At 42.0% G+C, this 26313-nt stretch overlaps 1 protein-coding gene across 1 annotated transcript in view; it reads right to left on the reverse strand.

Moving 5' to 3' along the window:
- Nucleotides 1-26313, reverse strand: part of GRID2 (glutamate ionotropic receptor delta type subunit 2) — a 1453399-nt gene that overhangs the window by 294799 nt on the left and 1132287 nt on the right. The window contains exon 6 of the mRNA XM_019552630.1: nucleotides 822-923. Within this exon, the coding sequence (XP_019408175.1) occupies nucleotides 822-923 (102 nt within the window). The remainder of the gene's footprint in view (nucleotides 1-821; nucleotides 924-26313) is intronic.

The following is a 26313-nucleotide window of genomic DNA, read 5'->3' on the forward strand; positions in this document are numbered from 1 at the left end:
TAGCCTTCACTACCTCTGTGAGCTGACCCAAGAATTCCTGGTCAAGCTCTTCTCCCTGGTTGGGAGGTCTGTAGTAGACTCCCACCATTAAGTCCCTTTCACCTCGACTGCCTTGTACTCTAACCCAAAGCACTTCAGAGTGCCCCTCCCCTGGCTCCTTATTATTAACGAGGATGTGTATTGCTCCTTAATATAGAGTGCCACGCCCCCACCCCTCTTTCCTATCCTGTCCCTCCTGTACAGCCTATAGCTCTTGACATTGACTGCCCAATCATGCGTTTCATCCCACCACGTTTCCGTAATCCCCGTAATCCTGCAATGACCTCTGCTATGTTATTTCACAGACTAACATAACTCATCCTAAGATAATCTTTCATAATTTCTGAGCACAGCAATTTGCATCAGACTGCACTCAGTTTGGCACAGTAGTTGGAAGGCAGCTACTTGTTATGTACCGTTTCGTTTTAGCTAGGAAATTGTAACTAGCAGGCTACTTAGTGTTGCCTTCCTGAGTTAGTGCAGCTGGACTGCCTAATTTACTAAGCACCTATAAAAGAATAGCTTATAAGGTGTTTAATTCCCAATTCAAAATGAACTTTATTGGTAACAATTATTTTGTGGAAAATTCCTCATTGATCTGGTATTGGCAAGTGGAAACTTTACTCTGCAAGAGTTCACTATGTTTTGCATTCTTGGTTAAACTCTGTAATTTTTTTTCAAAATCCTTTCTAGTTGCTCTTAGTCAATAACCTATTAGTGGAGAACAAGAGAGAGAAAAGTAGTATTCCTCTAAATGGAAAATACTCGTGATCTCTGCTTACCAGTACAGTCACCACACGCAGAACCACCCCACGCATGTTATTCTCCAACTTTCTGTCTGTTAGTGACCCATTCAGACCTGTGACAGGATTCCAGCAGCCAAGCTGAAAAATAAAATAGAATTTGTCACCTCATTGCCCATAAAATTTTGCCAGTCATTCTTCTTATGGAGCTTGAAATGGGGGCATGCCACACAAACAGAGCACCTTCTGGAATCAATGGGATGGAAAGTTAGAGGGGTTTGTGCACAGATTCCTTTTTGAATTGCAAATGAAGCAATTAGAGATATCAACTTGTGCTTTTAAATACCAATGCACAATGTATGACAGAATCCTGGGTTGTGGGGAATATTCATTGCTTTATAAGAGTTCAGCCAGGACTTTTGAATTAACGACGAGCATTTAAAATGTGAGGTGGCTATAACAATACCTATATCTCACTTCCAGTGATACATTAATTGGGAAAATAATGGCTAAAATAATTCCAGCATGGTGTCTATTGCAGCACATCTCCCTTATTCAAATTTGATGAACATTATGTTTAATTATACCTTATACTTTTTGATGAGAGAGAAATGTAGACATTTTAAGCTAGGTTAAAATTCCCATTTAGAAATGATTGGGGGGGGGGAAGAAATCAGCAGACGGGCAGAACTATAGTGTCTGGAGGATTTTTAATGAGTGGTGCAGGGGAAAAAAAACTATATTTACCTAGTTGCAGAATATTTACCTATATTTATTAGGCTGTTATGGATAGAGGCTTTTCCTAGGGTCTTGCAAAGATTAACTGCTTTTTAAATCTTACTTCACAAAAGGTATTCATCTATAATTTATTTGTCAGAAAGCATCATTGGCTTTTACTCCTAGATAATGGCAGGTGTGTTTCTCATGAACAAAACATCTGTGCCTCACCCCCTTTTAGAAAAATAAGTATGCTCATTTGTTAGCATTCCTGTAAGATTTTTTGGAGTGCTGCTTTCTTTTGAAGTATTATGTACCAAGATTACCAAAATCCAATGCACATCCCTGTGGACATGCTCTAAATGCCTTCAGGGGACTTTGAATAAGAGCCTAAATGCACTGAAGAATCTCCTAGGAGCCATTTCAATGTACTAGAACTGAGGTAGTGCTAAAAATCACTGGCTTAACCTGGTCATCAGTAGTTTACTCTGGAGGGTGTTTAATGAGACTTCCCCTCAGAGAAGCCAATCCATAGTCTACTTGGGACAACATTATAAAGTCTACAAATGAGACACTGTAAATTGAAAAATGAAGCCCTAGAATGGCAAAGCACTAGAACAAGCTTCAATGCCCAGGCAGTTTCAAAGAGTGCACCCGTTGACTGTCAGCAAAGAAATTAATAGGCCAGAAATTGTTCTTTGTATAACATACCCTTATGGGAAAGTTCAATAGAATTGACTGGACAGCTGCGTCTTTTCCATGATCCTATAAAATTCTACAGTATGATAGAATTTCTATAGAAATGTTAAGGTAACTTATAAAGTTACAACAATGTTATTATAGATATGCACACTCTTATATTTTTATATACATACACACACAGGCCATGATATACAAGTTCTTAAGTGAAATGGTAGAATTTCAAATATCATGCTTGGTCATATAGGCTTTGAGGAAAAGCTTTTATGCACGTCTAAGTATTTTCTTTTAAGCAAATTGTCTAGGCATTTTCTTAAAGACTGGTGCTTTTAAGGATCAAAATCCTTTGTTGGTTGGAAGACAGCTTAGTCTTATTCTATTCTTTGAGAAGAAATCTAGTTAGTATCTTTGGAGTAATGTCTTTTTATACTCTTATGGACAAAGGATGGAATTTTAAAAAATGCTTAGCACTAACCCAACTCTGCTGCTACTGAAGCTATGAGACCATTATCATCGATTACAGTAGGAGCCTAGCTGAGGCAATGCTGAGGAGGTTTAATATGCCACCCTAAATATACATATTATTCAAATGGAGAAAACTTTAAATTCAGAAGCAACAGTTGTGGCTTTTGGAGGGAGAAGTGAAGAAAGATCCCCTTGAAAATAAAAAGTGAATAACCCAATGTGTATCTTGTTAGGAAATCAGGAATTCCTTGTTTTGCCAGAAGTTGAGTAAACCAACAAAACAAACATACAAAAAGCTGTATAATACAGTTAGAGATGGAACAAAATCAAGGCTTAGCTCTGGCCTATCGAGTCACTTCACCCAACTCAAAGGGCTTTCTGAAGGGCCTGTAATATAGGGGCAGGGCAAGTGGGTCACGGCCTGCTCCTGAATTCCTGGGAATGAAGCCCCAATAGGCACACGTGGTGGTAGTGGGGTGCAAGTGAAGACCGTGTTAATCCCTGCACCGCTACTCACCCTAACCTTGCCATGGAGTCTGGATGTGTGCTAGAAGGCTCTTTGTAGTCCAGATCTAGCCCACAAGGAGACCTGCAGTCCAGCTACAGCTCAGGAGTACAGGTGAGTTGCTCCTGCTCTCTCTCAAAACTTAGTTGTTTATATGGTTACTTATATTAATATACCTTGAGTATTCTGTTGCATCTTGTGTATTTACTGTTTTTCAATATCACTGTTGTGGTGGTAAGGTTTGTCCAACAATCAGACTGAATTTGAAACACATACTTGCTAAATCACGTTATTACTGACAGCACAATTAATGGATTTAATTAAAAATATTTATACAGATGTACACATTGTGTTGTAAGATAAATTACTGTCACCTTTTGAACAAGTAAAGCAAAGTACTTGATAAAGCCTACATTTCTACATTTAAAATGATGGGAAATGGTGCTAAGTGCTAGGCTCAGCTGTAAAAGCACATTAAATTCATTTAGCGATATGTCATTCTTAATTACATAAAGAAACTAATTAGAACTTAGATCCAATTAGCATATCCAAATGTATTGAAAGTCTAATTACTATAGTTATTGTACTGCTTTTGCCAAATGTGAGACTGCATGAAGTTTGTGTAAAGTCTTTGTTCCCTTTTGAGGTCAGCAAAAGTCCATTTTTAATTATGTTCATTAATGTGTACATTTTTATATAATTATCTTTTCAGCCCAATCCTTTCTAGGATTTATTAAACAAGACCACAGAATTAAGTATGGCATGTTTATTGTAGGTCTAATATTCCTATTACAAAGGTATATTTTGTTTTCAATTATGATAATTTAATTTTCAATTCAATTAGTCCTTTCATACAGCATAGCCATGCTCAAGATAAATGGACAGTCCATTGCCAATAAATGTAATTGATTTCAGGTATGGAGTTGTTTACTCAAACAGCATGAAAATTAATCAACTTATATTGACAACAATTTGAATGTGTCATTGTAACAAGATACAACAAACCCGCTTCTGAAACAGTAAAGTATAATACCAACTTCTGTCCATGCTGCTGAGATTTCCCTTCAGCAGTGCTTCTGGCACCACCAATTTAATAGAACATCTATTACTGGTGTGTTTGCTTTGTTCAGTCCTGTTCACATCTTATTTGACAGTTGAAATGATAGCATAATTTAATGCTTTATTAAGTAATAAAGTAATATTATGTTAATTTGGTGTCGATTTATTTAATAACAGCAGATTCCAATATATGGGTGATACAGTGAACAGTGTATTCGTCTTTTGCACCTGCAGAAGAATTTATGAGGTTTCTTTAATTTTTCTTTACAATAGTCACTCTGGTACACAGAGAGAATGATGAAGGTTTTTAAACTTGTCAATATCCCACTTCCTTTGATACCTGATTTACAGTTTCTTTTCAGATCAAGAGCCTTGTAACATAGCACCTTCTCTTCTCTACTGTGGTTATTAAAACTGGCTTGTTTATTTTATTTTGTTGATGATAATTACTCTTCCTCTCAGAGACAATGATAATTACTCTTCCTCTCAGAGACTATTATTCATCAGCCATGGTTCTTGCCTCCAAGTTTTTCACTGTGGAAGGTCTGTGATTGTGAATCTTTTTAGATATGTTACAGTTTTAGGATACTGATCAACATGGAACTTGGAACACTATTAAATGTTAAATAGTCTCACAAAAGAGCCTCAAAGTCCTGCAACTTTTGTTTCCCATTCCCATAAAGATGTGTATAAGAAGGTGGGGGCCAGGGGAGGGGGTGTTCAGGCAAGAGTTGTAAGAAAGGCCCCTGTACCAGGTCCAAAACTCCAGGGTGGTTGTGACACCCCTGATGGCCTTATACAACCTGATGATGGCCTTATACAACCAGCTCTGGTCTGGTTCTTGGATCCCTCCCCCTTTTTCTCACCTGCCATGCCTTGATGTACGTGGTTAATTCCAGAATGGGAGGCTTCTTCAGGGCCTGAGTGAGGATTGGTCTGTCTTCTTGTCAATGGATTTCACCAACCTGGATGAGGGGGTGAAAAGCCCATTGGCCAAGTTCGTGGGTGACACCAAGATATGGGGTTGTGCAGACACATCTGCAGATACAAGCAGACCTAGACAGGCTGGCATGTTGAGCAGAATGGAACCAGATGAGGTTCAACATAGAGAAATGCAAAGTGCTGCATCTGGAAAGGAAGAACCCCCAGCACACCTACAGGCTGGGAATCACTAACCTGACCAGCACTACAAATGAAAGGGATTTGGGGGTAACAATAGACGGCAGCATAAATATAAGCCAGCAATGTGACGCAGTAGCTGCTAGGGCCAATAAAACTCTGGCATACGTCAATTGATGCATCTTCGGTAAATCCAAAGAAGTGATTCTCCCACTTTACTCAACATTGGTGCGGCCACAGCTGGAGTGTTGCATCCAGTTCTAGGTGCCGCACTTCAACAAGGATGTTGAGAGGGTCCAGAGAAGAGCCACCCACATGATCAGGGACTTGCATGGCAAACCATATGAGAAGAGGCTGAAGGAACTCAGACTCTTCAGCTTAAATAAAAGAAAGCTGAGAGGGGACCTGACTGCGGTTTACCGCTGTATCAGAGGCATACATCAAGGGGTCAATGACCAACTGTTCACCAGGGTGCCCTGAGGGAAAACTAGAAACAACGGCCATGAACTCCTGGAAGATAGTTTCAGGATGAACGTTAGGAAAAACATCTTTACAACCAGGGTGTCTAGACTATGGAACAAGCTCTTCCCAGAGGTGGTGCAATCATCTACCCTAGAGGTCTTCAAGAGAAGACTGCACGGTCACCTGGCTGGGGTCCCAGATGTCTTTTCTGCTCATGCAGGGATTCTCCTCTGAATCCCTTCTGCTCTGGAGTTCTTTCCTCTGTTGTCTCCAGGATCAGACTGCCTCCCCATCCACTTCCCTGGGGTTTCTCATCAGGCCCTGCTGACTGGTCTCTGTAGCAATTCACAGCTGCTGCTCTAGCAGCCCTGTGTTGCCTAAGCTAGGTTCTGTCCTACTGACCTATTGCACAATAGCTAGCTCTGCAATAGGCCCTCCTGCACTTCAGGTTTCTAGCTGTCTATTCTCTTTCAGCCAGCTCTTTTTATTTTCTTATTTTAAGAAAAGAGCAACACCTGCAGCCAGTCTAGAAAACAGTTTAGGAATCCACTGGCTGCAGTGTTACTCTTTTCTTAGTGTGCAGCCCCCCGCATAGGCAGCAGAATTTCTCTTCTGTCTACCCTCTTACAGCTAGCCTCTGCTCCACTGCCTAAGCTTTATCGTCAACAGTTTTTCCCTTTAATGTAACAGGAGCCCTATGCTCCCTATTACAGCCCCTAACACCTTAAAGAGGATAAACATTTACTTTTTCATAAAGTCAGGCAGTGTCCTGGGTTTTGTATGAAAGGTGATCTGGGATGCAGCACCCAGAATACACAATAGTGAAACAAGAAGTGGTATGAAGAGAAAGAATCATTATTACAGAAGATGAATGACAGTTAGCAAGTCTGCTGTTAGTGAGTACATATTGACACTATATTTGGGTTCACGTTATCACCTGGTTATTAGATCAAAGAACAGCAAAATCAAACTAAAAGAAAATTGGCTGTGCCTTTCTCAAAACATTGTAATATTTTATTCCCAGAAAACACTGCTGCAAGCAAGCACGCTACTTCTAGCCCTAATAAGATTTGTAAATATCACATACACTAAGTCATTGTACAAGGAAAACGAGCTGACTGACTTTTGCATATTTGTATGGGATCTTGATAGCGTAAAATAAATTCACATTTGTAGAAAGTTTAAATACAGTCACTTTGATTTTTAATTGCAAATGCTTGGCTCTGATCTCATTAAACCTTTTAACAGTTTACAAAGATGTCTATTAACCAAAAACATTTACATTCTGACGAAAATCAGGTTTAATATCTGAACTTTGCTCATTTCATGCTGTGGCACTACTATATCTTTTTGAAATCAAAGAGGAACAACAGCCAGACAAAGTTATTACATTCATCTCACAATTGCTCATAAATGTATAGGATTGTTGTATCACTGCAAAACCTTTGATCAAAGGTGATCAGTGACAAACAATGAAAAGTACTGTTTTTCAGTAGGTTCTGCAAGAACCGTCTCTGCAGGAGACAATGGAATCTATAATGTACATATAAGCCTCTCATCAATTCTCTCAGAATAGGAGAACATTCTTCAATAGACTTTTGCCTAATAAGGTACCTTTTGGGGATTTGAATTTTCCAAATGGGTTTGATAAAGTGGAATAGCATCATGAACTGTTTGCTCTGCTGAAGAGCTCAAAAATCTAGGGAAACAACTTTAAAAATAAAATCAGAAATATAATACTCAAAAGCAAATTTAAACAGCAAAATTCCACTCAAAAACCACTGAACACATAGGATAGCCTTTGTATAAAGCTATCTAAGCAAATCAGATAAGTGAATCCTTTAGACAAGGTAAATTAGCTTGTGCTGAACTTGGTGCTGCCACTGCTTAACTGATGCCAGTACCCAAACTATTTAGGGTGTCTCTATACTACACTGCAACAAATGTAAGAAACAGGACAAGAAATAACATGGCATTTTTCTGCACATGGAAGACTTCACAAATGTAACTGCAAAGTAAGGAATCCAGATTTAGTGTCTTTCCTGTGTGGAACAAGTCTTATGACCTTTATTTTCTTGGGATAAAACAGTTCAGAGAGCATACAGGAAACAACTGTGAAACTCCAATATTCTCTGAAAGGAGAACAGTTTTTAAACAGGAATTACCTACATTTGCACAAAGGGAGATGCAATACTTTGTCTGGCTATTAAAAGGTGCTTTGAGTCAAACTGCCAACCTGTTTTTCTTGGTGCTTGAAAGAGACAAAGTGGGCTCATCTACATGAGATGGTTACTGCAGAGTTGCTTAATTAGCTCTGCAGTAAAGCGTCACTGGTCTACATGTGTGGAGTTATTGGGCTGGAGTAAGGAAATTAACTTTGCCATAGGTTAGTATTGCCAGGCACAAGTATTATCGTGCAGCAGAATTATTTACTAGGCCTGTATGAGTTGGCAGTGATCTGATCCAGCTTCGGATGGATGCCAGGGATCTGATCCGGAGCTCCAGTCCAGGTTTCTACTTCAGTCTGGTGGAAGCGGCTCTGAAGCTTTGGAGCTGCCTCGGAGATCTGGCCATAAGGTATAATGGGGAATTAATGAAATACCTATAACTTAGTTGTTTTTGTCTGGTTTGGATAAACCTTGCAGGGGTTGTAGCCCCTAGCGAGGCCATAAAGCCTGTCAAGTTTCAAGAAGATTGATGCAGGGGTTTTAGGGGAACTGCACACTAAATCCTTGAAAGCACGTCCTGTCATGTCTATGTGTTACACCACAGGGGGCTGAAAACTGCAGGGGTGGTAGCTCCTGGTGAGGCCAAAAAGCCTGCCAAGTTTCAAGAACATCAGTGCAGGGGTTTGGCGGGAATTGCACCTCAAGCTGAAAACAAGCAAAACTCATGACATGGGTGATGCTGTGTGTGTTAAGGTGCAGCAGGGTGAAAGCTGCAGGGATGGTGGCCCCTGCTGCAGCCACGAAGCCTGCCAGCTGTCGAGGAAATCAGCACACAGGGGTTCTGGAGCCCTGTACCCCTAGCTGCTGATGGACAAAACTCATGACATGGGTGCTTGTGCAACTTACTGTCTCTGTCTTGGGGCAGCTGATTGTCTGTATTGATTATTTCCTATTCTTAGTCTTGGCTTTTGTAGGTGTTAATTAATGGTAATTAACTGGTTACATTAGCTAGGTACTGTGTATGGAGCTGGTCCCTGAGTGACTCATGATTGATTGGTAACTGGTAACACAGTAGCTTAGCAGCCATGCACCAAGACAGACACAGTTGCACAAGCACCCATGTCACGAGTTTTGCCTGTCAGCAGACAGAAGGCCTCAGAAGGGCCCCAGAACCACTGCACCGATCTCTTTGAGCAGAGGCTACTATCCATGCAGCTTTCACCCTGCTGCCCTTTAACACACAGTGTCACCCATGTCACGAGTTTTGCTTGTCCGCAGCTTGAAGTACAGTTCCCCCCAACCCCTTGCACTGATCTTCTTGAAACTTGGCAGGCTTTGTGGCCTTACCAGGGGATACCAGCCCTGCAGTTTTCACCCCCCTGTGGTATAACACATACATGTGACATCAGTTTTGCTTTCAAGAATTTGGGGTGCAATTTCTCCTGAACCCATATGCTGATCTATTTGAATCTTGGTAGACTTCATGCTCTCAGTATAGACTATAATTTCTGCAAATTTTATCCAAATCAGACAAAAAACAACAAAGTTAAGATATTTCATTTTTCCCCCATTATATCCTATGGCTGGATCGCCGAAGCAGCTCAGAAGCTTTTCCGAAGTGCTTTGAAAGCTTCGAACCACTTCGGAAAGCCTAAAGAAGCCAGTGCTTTGATCCAAGCATGCTGCTTCAGATGCCAAAGCGTCCAAAGCATCTCTGGATCTGAAGCTCTGTCTGAAGCGTTGCACAGCCCTATTATTTATGCTGCTGCCACACACATGTAGACACTGACAGGGCTCGCTGGGGCAGAAGGTGCTTCAGTATGGGGGCTACCTGCTGGCTAGTGCCCCAGCCAGTCCCTCCACAGGACACTGAGCCAGGCTGGACCAACCCCAGGCTTTGCAGAAGGCCCCCGCACCCCACATGAATATTGTGTCATGTTAATATTCGTGTGTAGACACACCCACTGTGATCAATGGACTTACATAACAGGAAAGCTCTCCACACGCTCCACAATATGTGTGAAGATAATAAAGCAACGATAATGAAAAATGGATGGGAAATTTTCTCAAATTCAAAGTTACTTAGACAATCTTCTAAAATATCTTAAAAAGCCAGCATATTATTTTTAAAGCAAATGCTTGTGTTGAACCTGGGAAAGGTCTGATTTGGCACAGTGCAGAGGCACTGTTATAGGAATCAGAACAAGGCAAAAGGTGAATAAGATGATGAGTGCCGGATAACTCTGTTTTTGATTAAACAAGGCACTGCTACACTGTCATCAATTTAATTCTTCCCAAAAGTCAGAGGGTCACGTATGATAAAGCACATTATGCACCTGCTGAGGACACTTATAACCTGATATGTTCACTGTCCTCCTGTCTGAAACTCCCTTAGTAGGCTGAGTTGAAGGATGGCAGGAGTGAATAGGCAAGAAAAGTGTAGAATAAATGTTTTCGCTCGATCAGAGCCTTCTACACTACATCCTACACCTGTCTAGCATCTACTCACATTTTTGTTACATCCTACCAACTTCACCCTCCTCATTGTGTAGATCACAAGACCTTTCAGGGTTGATTTGAACATGGAAATAAGGCATATTGACTGGTTTCAGGCATTTCCTATCATAGTAGCACAGCTTGGTACCCATTCATAATGACTAAGAACCTGCTGCACAGAGAGCATCATAAAAGCAGTAGGGGGAATAAAACAGGCAAGCTTATTTTTGCTGTTTGAGAGCTAGTATTTCATATCACATGACATGCACATTAAAAAAAAATCTAGCAGGGGGCAGATATACTGTGACTGCCTTAAGAACAGAAACTTTCCATAACTCGGAGAAACCAACTAAGTTCTAACCCTTATATTGTTTTAAGTTCTCCACTACAGAGAAGCCAATGTGATGAAGCATCTAGCAGCAATGCCAGATGATAAACCACTTTCTGTTGGTTCTCCATATTCCCATGACACAGAACTAGAAAATGTAGAGATTAAAACAATCTTTGCTTATATAGAGATCAATAGCTTGTTCCTAAATCTCAGAATTTACCCTCAATCTTAGCAGAAAAAAAGACACAAGCTTACCAGAATGATACTGGCTAGTAAACTGCTGCAGCACTTTGTCACTGGCGCATTAGAAAATATTAACCTAGCATAACACACAACTGCAGAGTGAGTGGATAGAGTGCCACCCATTTTCAGTGCAATGTAGACCAGATATTACAAGCAATAAATTGGGTCATATATTTTCTATGGACTGGAAGTAAAGAAACAATTTTTTCCCTTCAGTATAGTGCAACTCTGTTCAGAGATAGAACTTATGGTGAAGGAATAACCTGATAAAATAAAAACTTTTACTGAAGCAGAGTAGCTGTTAACTGGAGTACCAAGCAGTGGCTTGTATGGTTTCCGTAAGATTCACGAAAAAAGAAGATCTGTTGTAAACAGACCTTCCTTCTCCCAGGCTGATATCTGTCACCCCAACCCTTCTGAATGCTTTGACAGATTCTTTACATCTGGATAATGTTGGGTAGCAAACAACCAAGAGGGCCAGAGTGGGATTGGAGGAATCATACCTTATTTCTTTGGGCCCACAGAGCTTGGTCATAACAGAAAGTAGCTTTCTCCAAATTCATATTTATATTGAAGGATGCTGTGGCAATAGATAATCAGGAGAAACAGAACTAGAAACATCCTGAAATCTGTCAAGTTTGGGGGCTGGCCTCACTCCACAAGGCTCTGTATGGGATTCTTCATAAAGGGTTTCTCTCTCTTTCATCTGTGTCAAAATTACTGCGTTACAGTGTTCTTAGTATTAGTAACACCCTATGGCTTGTCTGATTTAGCCAGTTCTCTGACTGAAATGTTACAATGGTAATGGGATTACTACAGCTGTTAATGGCCAAAACCAAAAACTAGCCCTGCAATTCACAATGAGCACTGAGAAAAACCAAGTTCTTTCCTTTCTTCATACCATCACAAGTAATAAAGATTCCACAGAATAATAAAGTCCCTGAGTGACATGGGTGTTCCCATTGCTTTCTGACTCATACACTAAATCTAGTAGCCTTGCCTGAGCATCAGTAAAGGTATAAAGGTATAATCTGGTCTGCACAGTCCATTACTGATGATGATGTGAAACTGTCATTGTCCAAAACTAACATGTATAGAGACTATTTATTTTTTTAAAACCCTCTTATATGCTGTGCCTTTCTCCTACCGTTCATATTAAAAATACCATGATTTAAACGGGTAACTATCTACTACTGGTCATAATTCCCAGTGAGAATAACCACAGGTATCCAAACTTAGTATAATATGTTAAAGATGAGCACAATTTATTCACAGGGTGCCATAGCTCAGAACCAGTGGCAGAGTCACATGATCCCAAAGAAGTAAAGGCCCAAGGTCTCACTTCTGAAGCGAGATAATTAGATAAGCCAGAGATAGGATCAGAGGTGCAGCTGGCCTCACATTAGGATAGGAACCTGTTAAGAAAAGATGGTACAACTGTCAGACTTAAGAATGAATGCTGGAAAGGGAAACGAAGGAAACAAATATATTTTTCTTACAAAGACAACAACTTTTTAGTAGAATTGCTCTGGAGGTCTAGAATGGCTAGCACTGTTATTTTGCAAACTCACTACTCTATATGGTGAAAGTGTTTGTTTTTATCACAGTAAATAAGCTTGTCAGAACACTATATCTATCATAAGCATTTAAATGGCAAGTGACATACAATAAAATACCTGATAGGCTTAAACAAAAAATCCATGTGGAAAATAATAAACCATTAGTTTAAAAGATGTATTGACACCTCTAATAAGCCCTCTCTAGAACAGCTGAATCAGTAAAACACATTTTTATTACATAGGAAAATCACTGCTGCAATGACACTAGAGTTTGCCACAAAAATAAATTAGCAATATATCCTGGTAATTAAACTGTAGAAATTTATTATAAATCTATCTTGTAAAAGATGGAAAATACATTTTCTAGTACATTATATTATCACAATAGATCCTACTTTTTACAGTATACAGCATAAAAGCATTATTTTCAATTAGTTTAACATTCCAAAACTTCTTTCCAAAGAGACATTATTGTACACTTATCCAACTACTGTATCTAGGTACTTGTACTATCTTGGTACTAGTACTTATACTGTACTCATCACAAGAGTGTATATTCTGTTAATTCAGCAATTCAAAGGAATGCCATGAATATAAAAAGGGATGTTCTCATGCTTCTATTTGAAGATAGTGGAAGTAAACTTTATGATTTCATTCATAAATTAATAAATGGACTAAAATTGTACAGAATATAATGGTTATCCTTGTCCTTCACCTCCCTTTTTGTATGTTGAACCCACCTGTTAAATTTTACAAATTTGATTGTAAGCTATTTGAAGCAAGAGCCATTTTCTCCTGCCACGTAATCACTAAAATCTCATATACAGGTCACTTTAGCTAGTAAAAATGAGAATTTTACTCTCTTTTTTTCAGATTTAGCTACAATGTGCACTTGAAGACAGCATTTTGCTGTGCAACATTTTTCTCTGTCACAAGAGTTGAACTGTTTCCTATCTACAGCCAATTAATTTATGAGATGGGAGACATTCCAAGGAGTTCCCAACTCTCTGGTGTGATCTGCCCATGGATATAACAATGAAAGAAAATATTATTAGTCTCACATGACACATGGGCAGGACAGGATTCAGGAGTCCTGTGTCCTGGTAACATGCATTAATCTACAGTTCTTTTCCACACTCCCTTCTACATGATTTTCAATACATATTTAAAACTTTTCATCGGGGCACATTCAGGAGTGGATCGGGGAGGGGGCGTGCATTGGCGCACTTGCACCTCGTTTTGATTCCTGGTCCATGTTGGCTGTAGCAGCTGAATTTCTAGCCAGGCAGTGCTTAGGGAGTCAATTGATTTTATGGCTTATTATAATCTACCCAATCCCTTCTAAATTCTCCATTCTACAGGTGTTAACAACTCTCTATTATTTTTAATGGTGTTAGTGTTCTGTCAACCAAACTATAATCCCACCCTGCAGACAGCAAGCCCACTTCTCATTCCACAAGCTGCTCTTGGTGTTGGTTTTATCAGTGTTTGCTGATCAAACAGTGGGACCCCAAGAAATAAATGCTGGTGAAGGAAGGGGTGGGAGGGATGAGGGGGTAGTTTTTTAGGTGGGCAGGGAGCTAAAAAGAGCTCCTGATTCATCTCAAGCCCCACGTCCCATGCAGACCCTGTGAGCCCCCCTGATTCCAGTAAATCCTTCCAGACCCCACCAACCCCTACAGATCCCATCTGCTCCCCCAGACCCCTTGTGCACATCTCCTGCCTCCCTAAAGGCCCCTGTTAGCCCTTCTGATACCCCTGTGGACCCTGCTTGAATCCCCAATCCCCCTGATCTCCCTATGAACCGCACCTGTTCCTCCAATCCCACCCACAGAACTGCCATCCCTCCCATCTCTCCCCCAGACCCTGCTTACCCCGCTGATCTTCCTAACCTGCCCCACCATGGACCTGAACTGCCCCCTTGAGCCCTCAAATCCTGCTTGCCCCCCCAATTCCTATAACTCTCCTAGTACCTTCCCATCCCAATTTACCTCAGATTGGATGGCTATTTTAAACTCAATTTAACCTCCTTCTAGCCTACCCAAATGTCTGTACTCAGCCTTTTGTCTATGTTCAACTCGCTTTTCATCAATTAAATCACACATTTAAAATAAGAGTGCATCCTCAAGGTCAGGTATAATTCTTACATGCAGCAAATGCATCTACATGTGCTTTACTGTGCATTAGACTAATGCATAGTAAAGCATTACCGTTTTACACATACATGGCCATTACTTCACATTAGATAAGTTTAAAGTGCCATTTGCTAGTACCAACAGATTCAGGTACTAGAAAACAGCACATTAAACTAATACACATTAGTACACATGTAGATGCTGACTTCAGGTGTAGCTTGCATCTGGTCAGCTGCACCAGCAAGGGGCCAGCCTCCTGCTTGGTGATAAGCCATGTGGCTGGCCATTTCTGCAGTCACATAGCAGAGGCAGGTCTTTGCCTGCTCAACACTGGGCTCTAGACTCCTGGCCTGACCCCCGTTACCCCTGCAAGCAGTTGTCTACCCCATGGGCTCCATGTCTCTCCAGTGTTGGCATATGCTGGGTGTTCCAGCTCTGTGGACCCCAGCTTTGTCCCCCAGGACTCCTGCTGAACATAGCCTGCTTCCTGGGCAGTATGTTCTATGCCAGAACTGAGAGCCCTGGTTTCATCCCTAACAGCCCAAAGCCCTTGCAGCTGCTGCAATGTCAGGCTTTCCAACAGCAGAGATAAAGGCTTTGGGGTCAAACTGGACCAAAAATGAGATGGCAGACCTCACTGGCATTTGGGTGTGGATGTAGCAGTCCAGTGCCAGTTTGCCCCAGTGATGAGGGCCAACGTTCATATCTATGTGGCCATGGCAGAGTCCATGCAGGAGCATGGCAACCAGTGTTCTGGCCAGCAGTGCCACATCACGATGAAGACACTGCCAGCACAGTGGGTCCATGTCAGGGACCATGTCAGGGACCACATCTGGTGGTCCAGGGCTCTGCACAGGTCCATGCCCTTCCTGCACCAGTTGGATTGCATCCTGGCCCTGACAGACCCTGGCAAGGCATGCCACTTGTTTTCTAGTATAGGTAGGCTGCTAGGGTCTGCACCATGGCTCAGTGAGCAAGAGGACTCAGTTGGGGAGAGCCCCTCAGGCCTCCAGAGTGCACTCTCTGCCCTTGGCCTCATCTGGCAGCTTGGGCAACCCAGGCCAACACCTGCCCCAACTACTCCAGCAGAGGGCCAGCCACACAGAAAACAAGCTGGGGATGGCCCCTGCCCCAGCCAGCTCCAGCTTCTCCCCAGAGGGGGCCACTGCCTGGGCAGCCAGGCAATGTGCCTTGGTGACCTGGAACACTGCTGTCAGCAGGACCATGTCACTACAGCTGAGCATGAAGTTTGACCAGTAGGAGTGCTTACCACTCGCACTAGGTAAAACCCACACAGGGAGGAGGGCCAGGGGGAGGGACAATGCAGCAATGGCAGCTTACCTGCCCACCCATAGCTGCATGCCTGGAGTGAGGGGCCCTGCATGTGAGGGTGAGGGGCCCTTCCCTTGCTTCCTCTCTGTTCCTCCCCTCGCTGAGGTTCCCCTGTTACTATTGAAGACTCCCTGCTGCCCCCAACATGCAAGGAGGCAGGAGGCAGTTCAGGGCTTTATTGAGTGCCCTGCAGGCTCCCTGCTAGGCAGCCAGGGGCCTATCACATGCAGAGAAACTTGTTGATGGCAGTGGCAATCTTTTTCTCAGCCTTGGGGATTGGGCACCTGTACTGTAGACAGAAATACCCCTCCAGGCAGTGGTGCAAGTTCCAGGAAAATGTGGGCTTGTCTGGGGTGCCATCAAAGCTCAGGTTGTGCCTGGGGAACCATGGCAATCAGCAGCAGGAAGGCATAGTCAGTTGGGCACTCCTTGGTGTGCTCAAACAGCTCTTTGCAATGCATCTGGGTGAGTCTGACCAGGGGCATGCTTGTTCTACAGGTCAGGTGTGGTGGATGCCCTGGCCCAGGATGCCTGGCTGCACAGGGCTGCCAGGGATAGGGGGCACTATCAGCTCCATGTCCTAGCCAGGCAGGAGTCCCTCACCCCCAGCACTTGGGCACCATGGACCCAGCAGCATGGGAGTTAAGTTCCTGATCTGTAGGGAGCTGTTGGCAGGGGCTAGCCCTGGCCCAACCTGGGTAGTCTACAAGGAAGGCAGGTTGTCTGTGGCAAGTGGCAAGCAGCCTACTTGCACCACTGTGGAAGTGAAAAGGGAGGGTGTGGCCAGTGTCTTCCTATCGAAGGGCCCACCTGGGCACAATTCCTGGGCACCTGTGTAAGCAGGACCCCTGAATTGAGGGTGTGTGGCAAACAGCCCCTTGGTAATGTGCATGTTATCTTTGAAATGTTGCAGACTTGCACAAAGAGCCTCTCTTCCCTTGCTGTGCAGCAGCAGCAGCTGCATGTCGGGGAGATCCACCAGTAGAGATGCAGCTGAAAGGATGCTGCTACCACTGGCTGGTGCTCTCTGCATGCACTATCTCCACCAGTATTGGAGCCAGGACCACACAGTGCTCCTAGAGCAGCTGGTCACTGTGGCGGAGGAAAAGCTTGTGGACTCTCTGGTTTGACACTGACAGGACCTGAAGAGGGATTGGAAGCAGTGATCCCTTGAGGAGAGGCACCTAACCCTCCTGAAGAAACTGCTGCTTGAGCCCAAGAGAATCAATGTGCCACAGTGCATCAGGCAGTGGAGGCAGTGGAGAAGGACCACCATATCTTTGACACCATGCTGGTCCTGGCAGTTATATTCATACTGCCTGGCATCAAGTCCCCAGCCCCAGCTCCACCTGGCCCCTGGCAGCCACTGGTGCCTAGTGCAAGCCCTCAGTTGGCTTCGGATAAGGTGCAGTGCTCCCTGAAGCAGCTAGGGTCCTTTGCTCCTGCTTCTGAGCCTGGTCCCCTAGTGGCCTGGCTCCCCACCCCACCCACCCCTTGCTGTTCACCTGGCCACCACATGGCCACTAAGCAATAGCTGGCTGCAGCTGAGCCAGTTCTGCATGTTGTCCCAGCTCTCCCCAGCCCTGTGGTGAAGGAGGGGAGGTGGGCTTAGCGGTGTGAGCAACACCTACCCTTGACCTCTGGTCAGCCCCTAGTCCACTGGGCTCACTGCAACATGCACAGCCACAGAGGTTGTCATAAGAGACTAGGGTACTGGATGCCTCTCCCCAGGATCCATACTATAGGGAGTACTATATCTGTACTCCCCCTCCAATGTTCCCCCCCACACACACACACAGAGTTCACAAAACAGACACTACATGTTTGCATGGGAAGTGGATCCTTTATTGGTCATGCACGTTGGGGTTAGGGAGGGAGTCTACTGTTGGGGAAGGAGGGAAGAAGGGCCTGTCGGGCCTAGTTAGAAATGCACTTGTTCAGTGACACATAGGAATAAACTTCTGTACTAGACTTGACTGCAGTATCACAATATTAGTCATAGCATCTGCCGACAGATATTACAGGCAGGGATATTACCGTAGCACTAGCTATTATGCAAGTTGTTTAATATGTCTGGTTATAAAGCCCAGCTTTCAATTGCTTATAAATATGAACAACTTGAAGTGTATAGGCTGCAATTTGCCATGGTATGTACCCATGTCCAGGTGAATAAAGACTGTTTGATAGTGCATGAACCCTGAAGGACTAAATTAAGAGTATACAGGAAACCTTAATTCTGATCATTCTAAATTTATGGCTCCTTGACAACCTTATTAATGTTTTCAAAAGCTTCTTGTGTAAAATAAGTAGCAACAATTATAGTTAATATTTTTGAACTGTCCCCAACCTCTTTTTGAAAATATCTTCTTCTTTATGACTATTGACTTGAAAGGTTTCAGATTTGGACGGAACATATGAATTCATATATGTTTTTTAATTTTAGGCATAATCGGTTCAGCCTTTTTCACAGTAGTAGGGAGTGGAAGACAATGTATTATTTCCATTGGAAGGAAAAGTCTTGTAATCTCTTTTCATCATTATTAGCACATCAGAAATTTAGCACAGAAAACTGATATTTAGCTCTTTATACAAAGAGCGCACACACACAATTTTATAATACTGAGAGACTGTCTGCATGCTGAAGATACTGTAAAGACAAGTAATCTGTCCCACTACTATTTTGCTTACTAAACTGTCACACAGTTCAATCACCAGATCTAGGCATGGTTTAATTTGCATGAATTTTAAGCCTTCCTCTGTGGCATTTTCATAGAAAGGGAGAGATAAAGTCACAACAGATAACAGTGGGATTATAACTTCCAGATTCTGGCATTTATATTACTGAACAATCTCAAAGAAGTTGTTTTGAGTCAGTACAGGCAATCCTTGCTTAGCGCTCTTAATTGGTTCCTGAAAAAACGAGCATTAAATGAAATGTGTGTTAAGCAAAACCGAAAGTTTTTAATGACCCAAGAAAGCAACTGTGAGTGTTATAATGAAACAAGCTGAGCGCTAAGTGGAATCGGGTATCTATTTAAAAGGAGCGTTACAGAGCTAAGAGAAACAGCGTTAAGCAGGGGTTGCCTGTATCACAAATATTCCTGACACTGCTTCTAATTCATTAGAGCAGGCAACCTACTGCCTGCAGAGCCTTTGGATCTAGTCTGCATAGTCATGACTTTGGTGGCAGGGAGAAGAGATGAGGTGGCCAGTTACTAGTATCCACCTACCATAAACCCAAACTGCATCATTCCAGCCCCTTGCTGGAAAACATTGCTACCCCCTGGATTAGATGACTGGCAGTTGCCAGTTAAGTATGGTAAAACTAGTATTTTACCAGATTTACCTTTTATAAATACTTTTTGGGGGGCAAGAAAACTTTTGAGTTTCAGCAGCCTGTTATATATTCTTTTATACAAAGAGCACTTATTTTTTCTTTTATAGAGTATATATTACAGTTACTGTCTGAATACTGACTGTGAGGAATACTGTCTTTTTGCACAAGAAAAAATTATCTTATCTGGCATATGTTTGACTCAGTGATTTGTAAAGGCTAAGAATATCATGCCTGCTATTTTGTTATACCATCACCTCTTACATTTTGAAATCAAGCTTGCATATAAAAACCTACTCTGAATTAAGACAGTATTTCCTCTCTGGAAGTTCAGAAGACTGAAAAATAGATCAACAAAAGCTTCATATTAAATTTAGGCTTTCAAGAAACACTATGATTTTTGTACACTTAGGAAACAGTATATAATTATAGAACTAATACTTATACAACTGGTTAACTTGTTCATTTTGTCCTTGATTTCATTTCAGGCATTCAAGAAATGCTGCAATTTTCCTATACTTTTGGAGAGTGTATATAATAACCTTAAAATCTTACAAATGGCTAACTTGTTCTCCTACAGAATGATTCAGAGCCCAGTAGTTTCTTTCTACTGGTCTTAGTGGTCTTTGGATCAGATCTTTGGAACATCAGATCTACACGCTCTCTCTCTCTCCCCCCATCTTTTTTACCATTCTCTAAAATGAAGTTGGCTGAATTGATCATTGGGAATAAATTACCTGACAAAATTAACTATTAAACCCAGATTCTATTTCCTCACTTATACAGCTTCTAGCATCCAGGTATCTGACAGGAAGGAGCCACAGATACACAAGGTTTTTGAGTAAAGGTAAGCCTGAGCATTGAAAATAAAATAGAGCTATCAGGAAAGAAAAATCCAAGTCTTGAACTAGGCTGAGAAACTTCCTCTGACCTACTCCAGTTACCTCAATCCATTCAGCATTAAAGCACATGGCTAACTTTGGCCCCATACATAGTGGCCAAAGTTAGCCATGTGCCATAGAAAGTTAATAAGACTACTCATATGTTAAGAATTAAATATGGGATTAAGAACTCTGTTGTATTGGTGGCACTGTGATCTTCAGTGATAGTTGAATGTAAAGATCACTTTCTACAGTATACAGGACCATGCAGCTCCTTAATCCATTTTATCCCTGAAAATCTCCTGTGTGAGGCTTAAAAGGGACAGAGAGAATCTTGAATCAACTCTACATCTCACTCAAAATACTATGCATTAGACATTAGGACTAAATAATCACAGAAAATACAGAAAGACAAAAAGTGGGAATAGAAAGAGAAAATAGACTGTACTGTCAAGTATTTGTTACAGCCAATTAGTTCAAGAAAAATTCTATTTTTTAAATTCTATATTATCTCATTATCTCTATTTCATCACATTTTGTGGGCTATTTTAAGCTTTGAAAGGCACTTGTACGCATGACAAAAATGTTACTTTGTGTGGCCTAATGGCATCACACTGTACAAATGCAAGAGTTTTGGGGGTTTTAAATGAGTTTGCAACAAGACATTGCAGCTATTAATCAGCTTGCCCCTCAGCCATGGGAGAGGCAGGCAGGCTCCACAGAAAAAAAAGGAGTGGGCCTCTCGCTGTTTTTGCCTTCGGTATGTACCTGCTGCTAATACCACATTAGACTAAAGCACTTTAAACCACATTAGACTATGGCATCTGTTGAAGGCAGAAGCAGTGAAGGGCCCAATCCTTTTTTTTTTTGGTGAAGCCCACCCACCTCTCCCACAGCCAGGAAATGAGCTGCCAGTGGCCCCTCAGGCCACCCCTGCAGGCTGCTAGCTGGCCAGGTGCTGCTCCACCTCAGGGTCAGGGAAGAGTTGGATTGGGCTAGGTGCTGCCTTTGAGTTCAGGCAGCAACCACCCCTCTAGCAGCCCATCCAAGTAACCCGGGTCAGGGGCGCGGGTGCCACCACCATGGAGAGAAGGACTGGGGCCCTCTGCAGCTCAGGTGTCACTTGGTCCACCGGCAATTCACCCCCTAGTTGTGGGTAGGCTCTGCCAGGAAAAATAAAAGGATTGGGCCCCTCATAGGGAGGGGAAAAAAAAGGATTGGGCCCCTCACCATAACAGACATGGAAAAATAAAACCCCAGAGTTTCAATTAGAAACGCACCATTTCAATTTAGGGGGCATAGAATACAACCCTAAGGACTAAACCCCTGTCACGTATACAAGTGCCCAAAGACTAGGGCTAAGTACAGATGTTCAAAAAGCCCCTGGCAGAAGCACTCTACTGCACTTTACTTAAAGTACGATAAGTTAGAGAGGGAATGGACCAACAGACATTTGTTGTTTGGTGTGTGTGTGTATGGTGGGGCTTGCTACCGGCTTGTATTGGCCAAGGCCAGTGCTGGAGGGTGGGGGGTGCTCCTGCACACCTCTCAGGAGGGTTGCAGAGTGGCCCTTCTCCCCAGCTCAGGCCCTCTGCCAGCTGGTGACTGTCAGATGTCACTGGGGGGCAATGGAACAGAGTCCCCCCATCATCTGCCCCCCCAACAGCTTGCGACTCAGCCTGCCTCCCCAAGACCCCAGTTAGCAAACTGTTGGGGCAGGGGGGCTCATGGCAGAAGAGGGATCCTTTATCCCTGACCCCAGTTCTCAGTGTGGTGAAAAGCTGGGCTGGCTGCATCTCCTGGCTTCAGCTGTCAAGAGGCTGGGGCAGTGGGAGGAAGGGAGCCTGTCTACTATGTGGACCCAACCCAGCCCCTCCAAGACTTTAGCCAGCAAGCTGGCGGGGGGGCCCTTGTAGGGAGACAGAGGTCCCTTCGCCACCCCACCACCCCCACAAGACTCCTGACAATGACAGCCAGAAGCTGCAGCATGGGGCTACCCAGTTTGGCTTTTCACTATACTGGGAACTGGGGCTGGAAGAGGGAGAAATGGACCCTCTTTGCTTCATGGACCCAGTGTGGCCTGCACCAAGACCTGAGTCTGCACGTTTGGAGGGGGGGTGGTATCCACATGATTGAGAGGTTTTGTTTTCCCTACCCCCACATCTGGCTGTGCAGGGAGGACACACAGGTTTTTCTGTCTCCTCTCTATGACAGCCCAGGGGTGGGGCTGAGCCAGTGTTCATCTGGAGCAGACGCGAACCAGCTGAGGCTAGAAAGCCACCCAGTAAGGGGCATGGTGTCATGATGGATGGGATACAGATGTTCAAAAAAGTGCTATAACCTAAAGCACTTTAATCTAATACCACATCCATTGAAGGTTATCTGAGAGTGGGATCCACCATTTTAAATGTGCTTTAAGTGCCATGAAGATCTATTCTGTTACAGCTTTAAAGTGTTTTCTGTGCACTTAACACATTAAGTGTAATGACTGTACCTAACCTAGGTTATCATCAATATCACATTGAAGAGCCACTGTTTCCCTTCCTCTTTGAAGCCCTAGATAAATAAAGAATTTCTTAAAATGCATGTAGTTGAAGGTAAAATGTTAACAGCTAGAATGACAAGAAAGGATTTCCCTTCATCTAGAAGTCTTGGCTTTTAAATCTACATACCTAAGAACAACGTAAGGTTTGCATTCTTTTTTAGTGCAGAAAAATCTTTTTTGATGTAGAAAAATCAAGTCTGTTAGGAATGGTCAAAGTTGGCGAATACTGAAACTCACATTAGCCAAAGCCACATTACCTCTTTCTTAGCATTCTCTATTATCACTCAGACTGACCTGCAAATAAAATTCACTACAAGCTTCCTTGTGATAGTAAGACCCACAAAAAAAAAGTGCATGCATTTTTTCCCTACAAGACAGACAAATTGTTTAGTGATATATTTTATTAGATCAACTGTATAGTTGAGAAAGAGGTTATACAAGCTTTGACGGACAAAGCACCTTTCCTTAGGTCCTCAGAAAATACTTGCCTCATATATATTCCCTGGGCAATCAACAACACATGGATCCTACCACCACATTTACTCGAATATCACACACACTTCTTCCCAAATAAATCAGCCCCCCCAAATTTGGTACACATCTTAAGCAAGGAAGCTGATTTTATGCCCAGAATATTAGCACTCTGCTTTGACTCCTGCTTAGTAGTGCAGCAACAATGGCATTAATATTCAGGCACCTGAGAGAGTCATTTAATTTAATGGCTCATTGTTCTTCACTCCATAAGTATTACTGATCATCTCTCCTTTTTAATGGTTTTGATGTTCCACTAATCAAGCTAATGTTTCTTAGGGCAATTTTCCTGTCTGCTATCTGCTGGCCTCTCTCATCCTCTTTGACAGCCCTGGGGATTCTTTAGTTTCTTTCAGGATCATAGATCCACTCATGGCATCCAATACTTAGTAGCAGCTTTGGGTTCAGGTTTTATAGTTACGCAGGAAAGGAAGGATAAATCAGCTAAATATTAGGCTCTGTCCCTGTTCTGCACAACCATAACTCTGGGGAAAAAAATTCTTCATTCTACCTTCCCAAAAACAAGGTGCATTTCTTATTTGAAGGCATGTTGTATGCAAGAAATTACAGTATTTTTAAAAGTTATTTCTAAGGTGATTTAATATTTTTAAAGTTGCCACGAAAAATCCCTAATTATTTCAATTCAAATTGGACTGCTCAACTAATATGTAAAACAAATCCTATCAAAAGATGTGACTGACTTCAGCTGGCTTTGAATCAGGCCTCTGTGCCCAAACGTCCAAGCTATAAATGCTAATACTACCATTTTTACCTCACAAAAGTGCTACGAGGTCAAGTTCAGAAAGGCACTACTATTTTTGGGGATTCAAACAGGATTCAAACATAGGAGACAAAAAATACCTAGATAACTTTAAATTCTATAATCATTCCTTTGTTTCCCCCATAAATTCAAGTACTGCCCTTCACTTCTGTTCAAAGTTTCTGTCCCCAAAACTGCCTCAATAATAGTTTGTCAGAGTGATTCCTTCATGCTTTATATAGAATAATATCTTGTGCACTGACAATCACTTGATAATGTGCAAAATATAAAGGAAAAGACACCAGGACATTATTCTACCAAAAGAAGCAGGGAGGGAGAGAGATTAAAAATTGGTAGACAACATAGATCAGATACTATTAACATTAGCTGTTAATTGACCTGCAGAGTTAATATGTTTCCCACTCCCCAGTTTTTACACAGGATAATATGAAATTCAGTTTTCATTACTATTAATGAGAGCTATGTATTTCATTTCCATTGAACCCTATTAAAAACCTAATATTGCAAACATAACCAAGTTCAATTCTGCCTACCATGAGTAGCCTTATACAATTATCTAATTCTTCAACATACAAGGGCATATTTCTACTATGAGATTAGTTTTTAATACCACATTACATGATGTAAATTACTTTTGGAAGGGTAACACAAACTGAAATTGAAAGAAAAATATTGCCATGGTACTAAAATAAGCAATGAAAGGATAGGCTACTTTTAAAGGCCTCTGAACTGGAAAAGCTAATACCTGTTGTATTTATGCTGTACAATATACCTTGTAAACTGCTGTAGAAACAATGTACTTTCCTACGAATGCTATGTCTGGTTGTAATTTGGCAAGAAGCCAGATATCTTTCCTTGTAAGATTATGATCCATCATTACATGTAATATCCCAGATGATGTCTGTTTCAAGAAATAGTGATAAAATATTAAATATTTCTTATGCATAATGAATTCCCAAGAAGAATTTTGTGAGATCAAAGATGATTAATCAAATCGTATTGACAAATTTTAATTTAAAACCACAAAAATCTCTAAGGTGCTTGGACAATATTGTTTTTAAAATGTTCTGTTTTATTTTACCAAAAATAAAAAGCACCATCAACAGAAAAGAATATTAATAGATACAAATTTAAGATTTATAACTATATATGATTGATGAAAAAGTGACCTCTCTCATAAGGATGTTGAACAGGTGGTGATTATCATCTCACCTGAAAGAGAAAACGTATTTTTAATTTTAAATGTTTTTATTAACAACTAAATAACACTAATGTTTGGAGAAATAATATCTTTATTTTAAGACTCAAAAACATAGTCTGTTTAATTAACATCTTAAATAGCTCCTATTCTACATTTCTGGGATATGCAACAAGGCAGCCAAAAAGAAAAAATCTCTGGTATCATTGAAGTAAAAAGCCTTCAGGAAAAAGTTATGGATGTCATCTATCATAGCTTTCACTTCTCTCCTTACATTATAAAGAAACACAAAATGGAATAAGCCCATTCTCTCAAAGGCCTTCCATCTTTAAAAAATTAGAACACAGGCTTTGAAGATAACCTGGGAGTTAATAAAGAAGTGGTAAAGGACATGGGACATCATTAATGCTGACCTCATGAAGGAACACCTTGAGAAGCTGGATACATTCAAGTCAGCCGGCCCTGACAATCTACACCCCAGGGTACTTAAGGAGCTGGCGAGCATCATAGCCCAGCCTCTGGCACGGACCTTTGAAAACTCTTGGTGCTCTGGTGTAGTGCCCGAAGACTGGAAGAAGGCCAGTGTGGTACCTATCTTCAAGAAAGGGAGAAAAGTGGATCCGGCTAACTATAGGCCCATCAGCCTGACTTCTATCCCGGGGAAGATCTCAGAAAATTTTATTAAAGAGGCCATCCTTAATGGACTGGCCAATGCCAACATCCTGAGGGATAGCCAGCATGGGTTTGTTGCGGGTATGTCTTGCTTGACCAATTTCATTTCCTTCTAGGACCAGGTGACCTATCACCTGGACAAGGGAGAAGAGATTGATGTCATATATCTTGACTTCAGAGGGTTGTAATTGATAGAAGTAAATCATCATGGTGTCCTGTGACCAGTGGGGTCCCCCAAGGCTCTGTCCTGGACCCATATTGTTCAACATCTTCATTAATGATGTGGACATTGGAGTCAG

Source organism: Crocodylus porosus, unplaced genomic scaffold (assembly GCF_001723895.1).
Source record: "Crocodylus porosus isolate Cpor-Errol unplaced genomic scaffold, CroPor_comp1, whole genome shotgun sequence".
Classification (NCBI taxonomy): Eukaryota; Metazoa; Chordata; order Crocodylia; family Crocodylidae; genus Crocodylus; species Crocodylus porosus.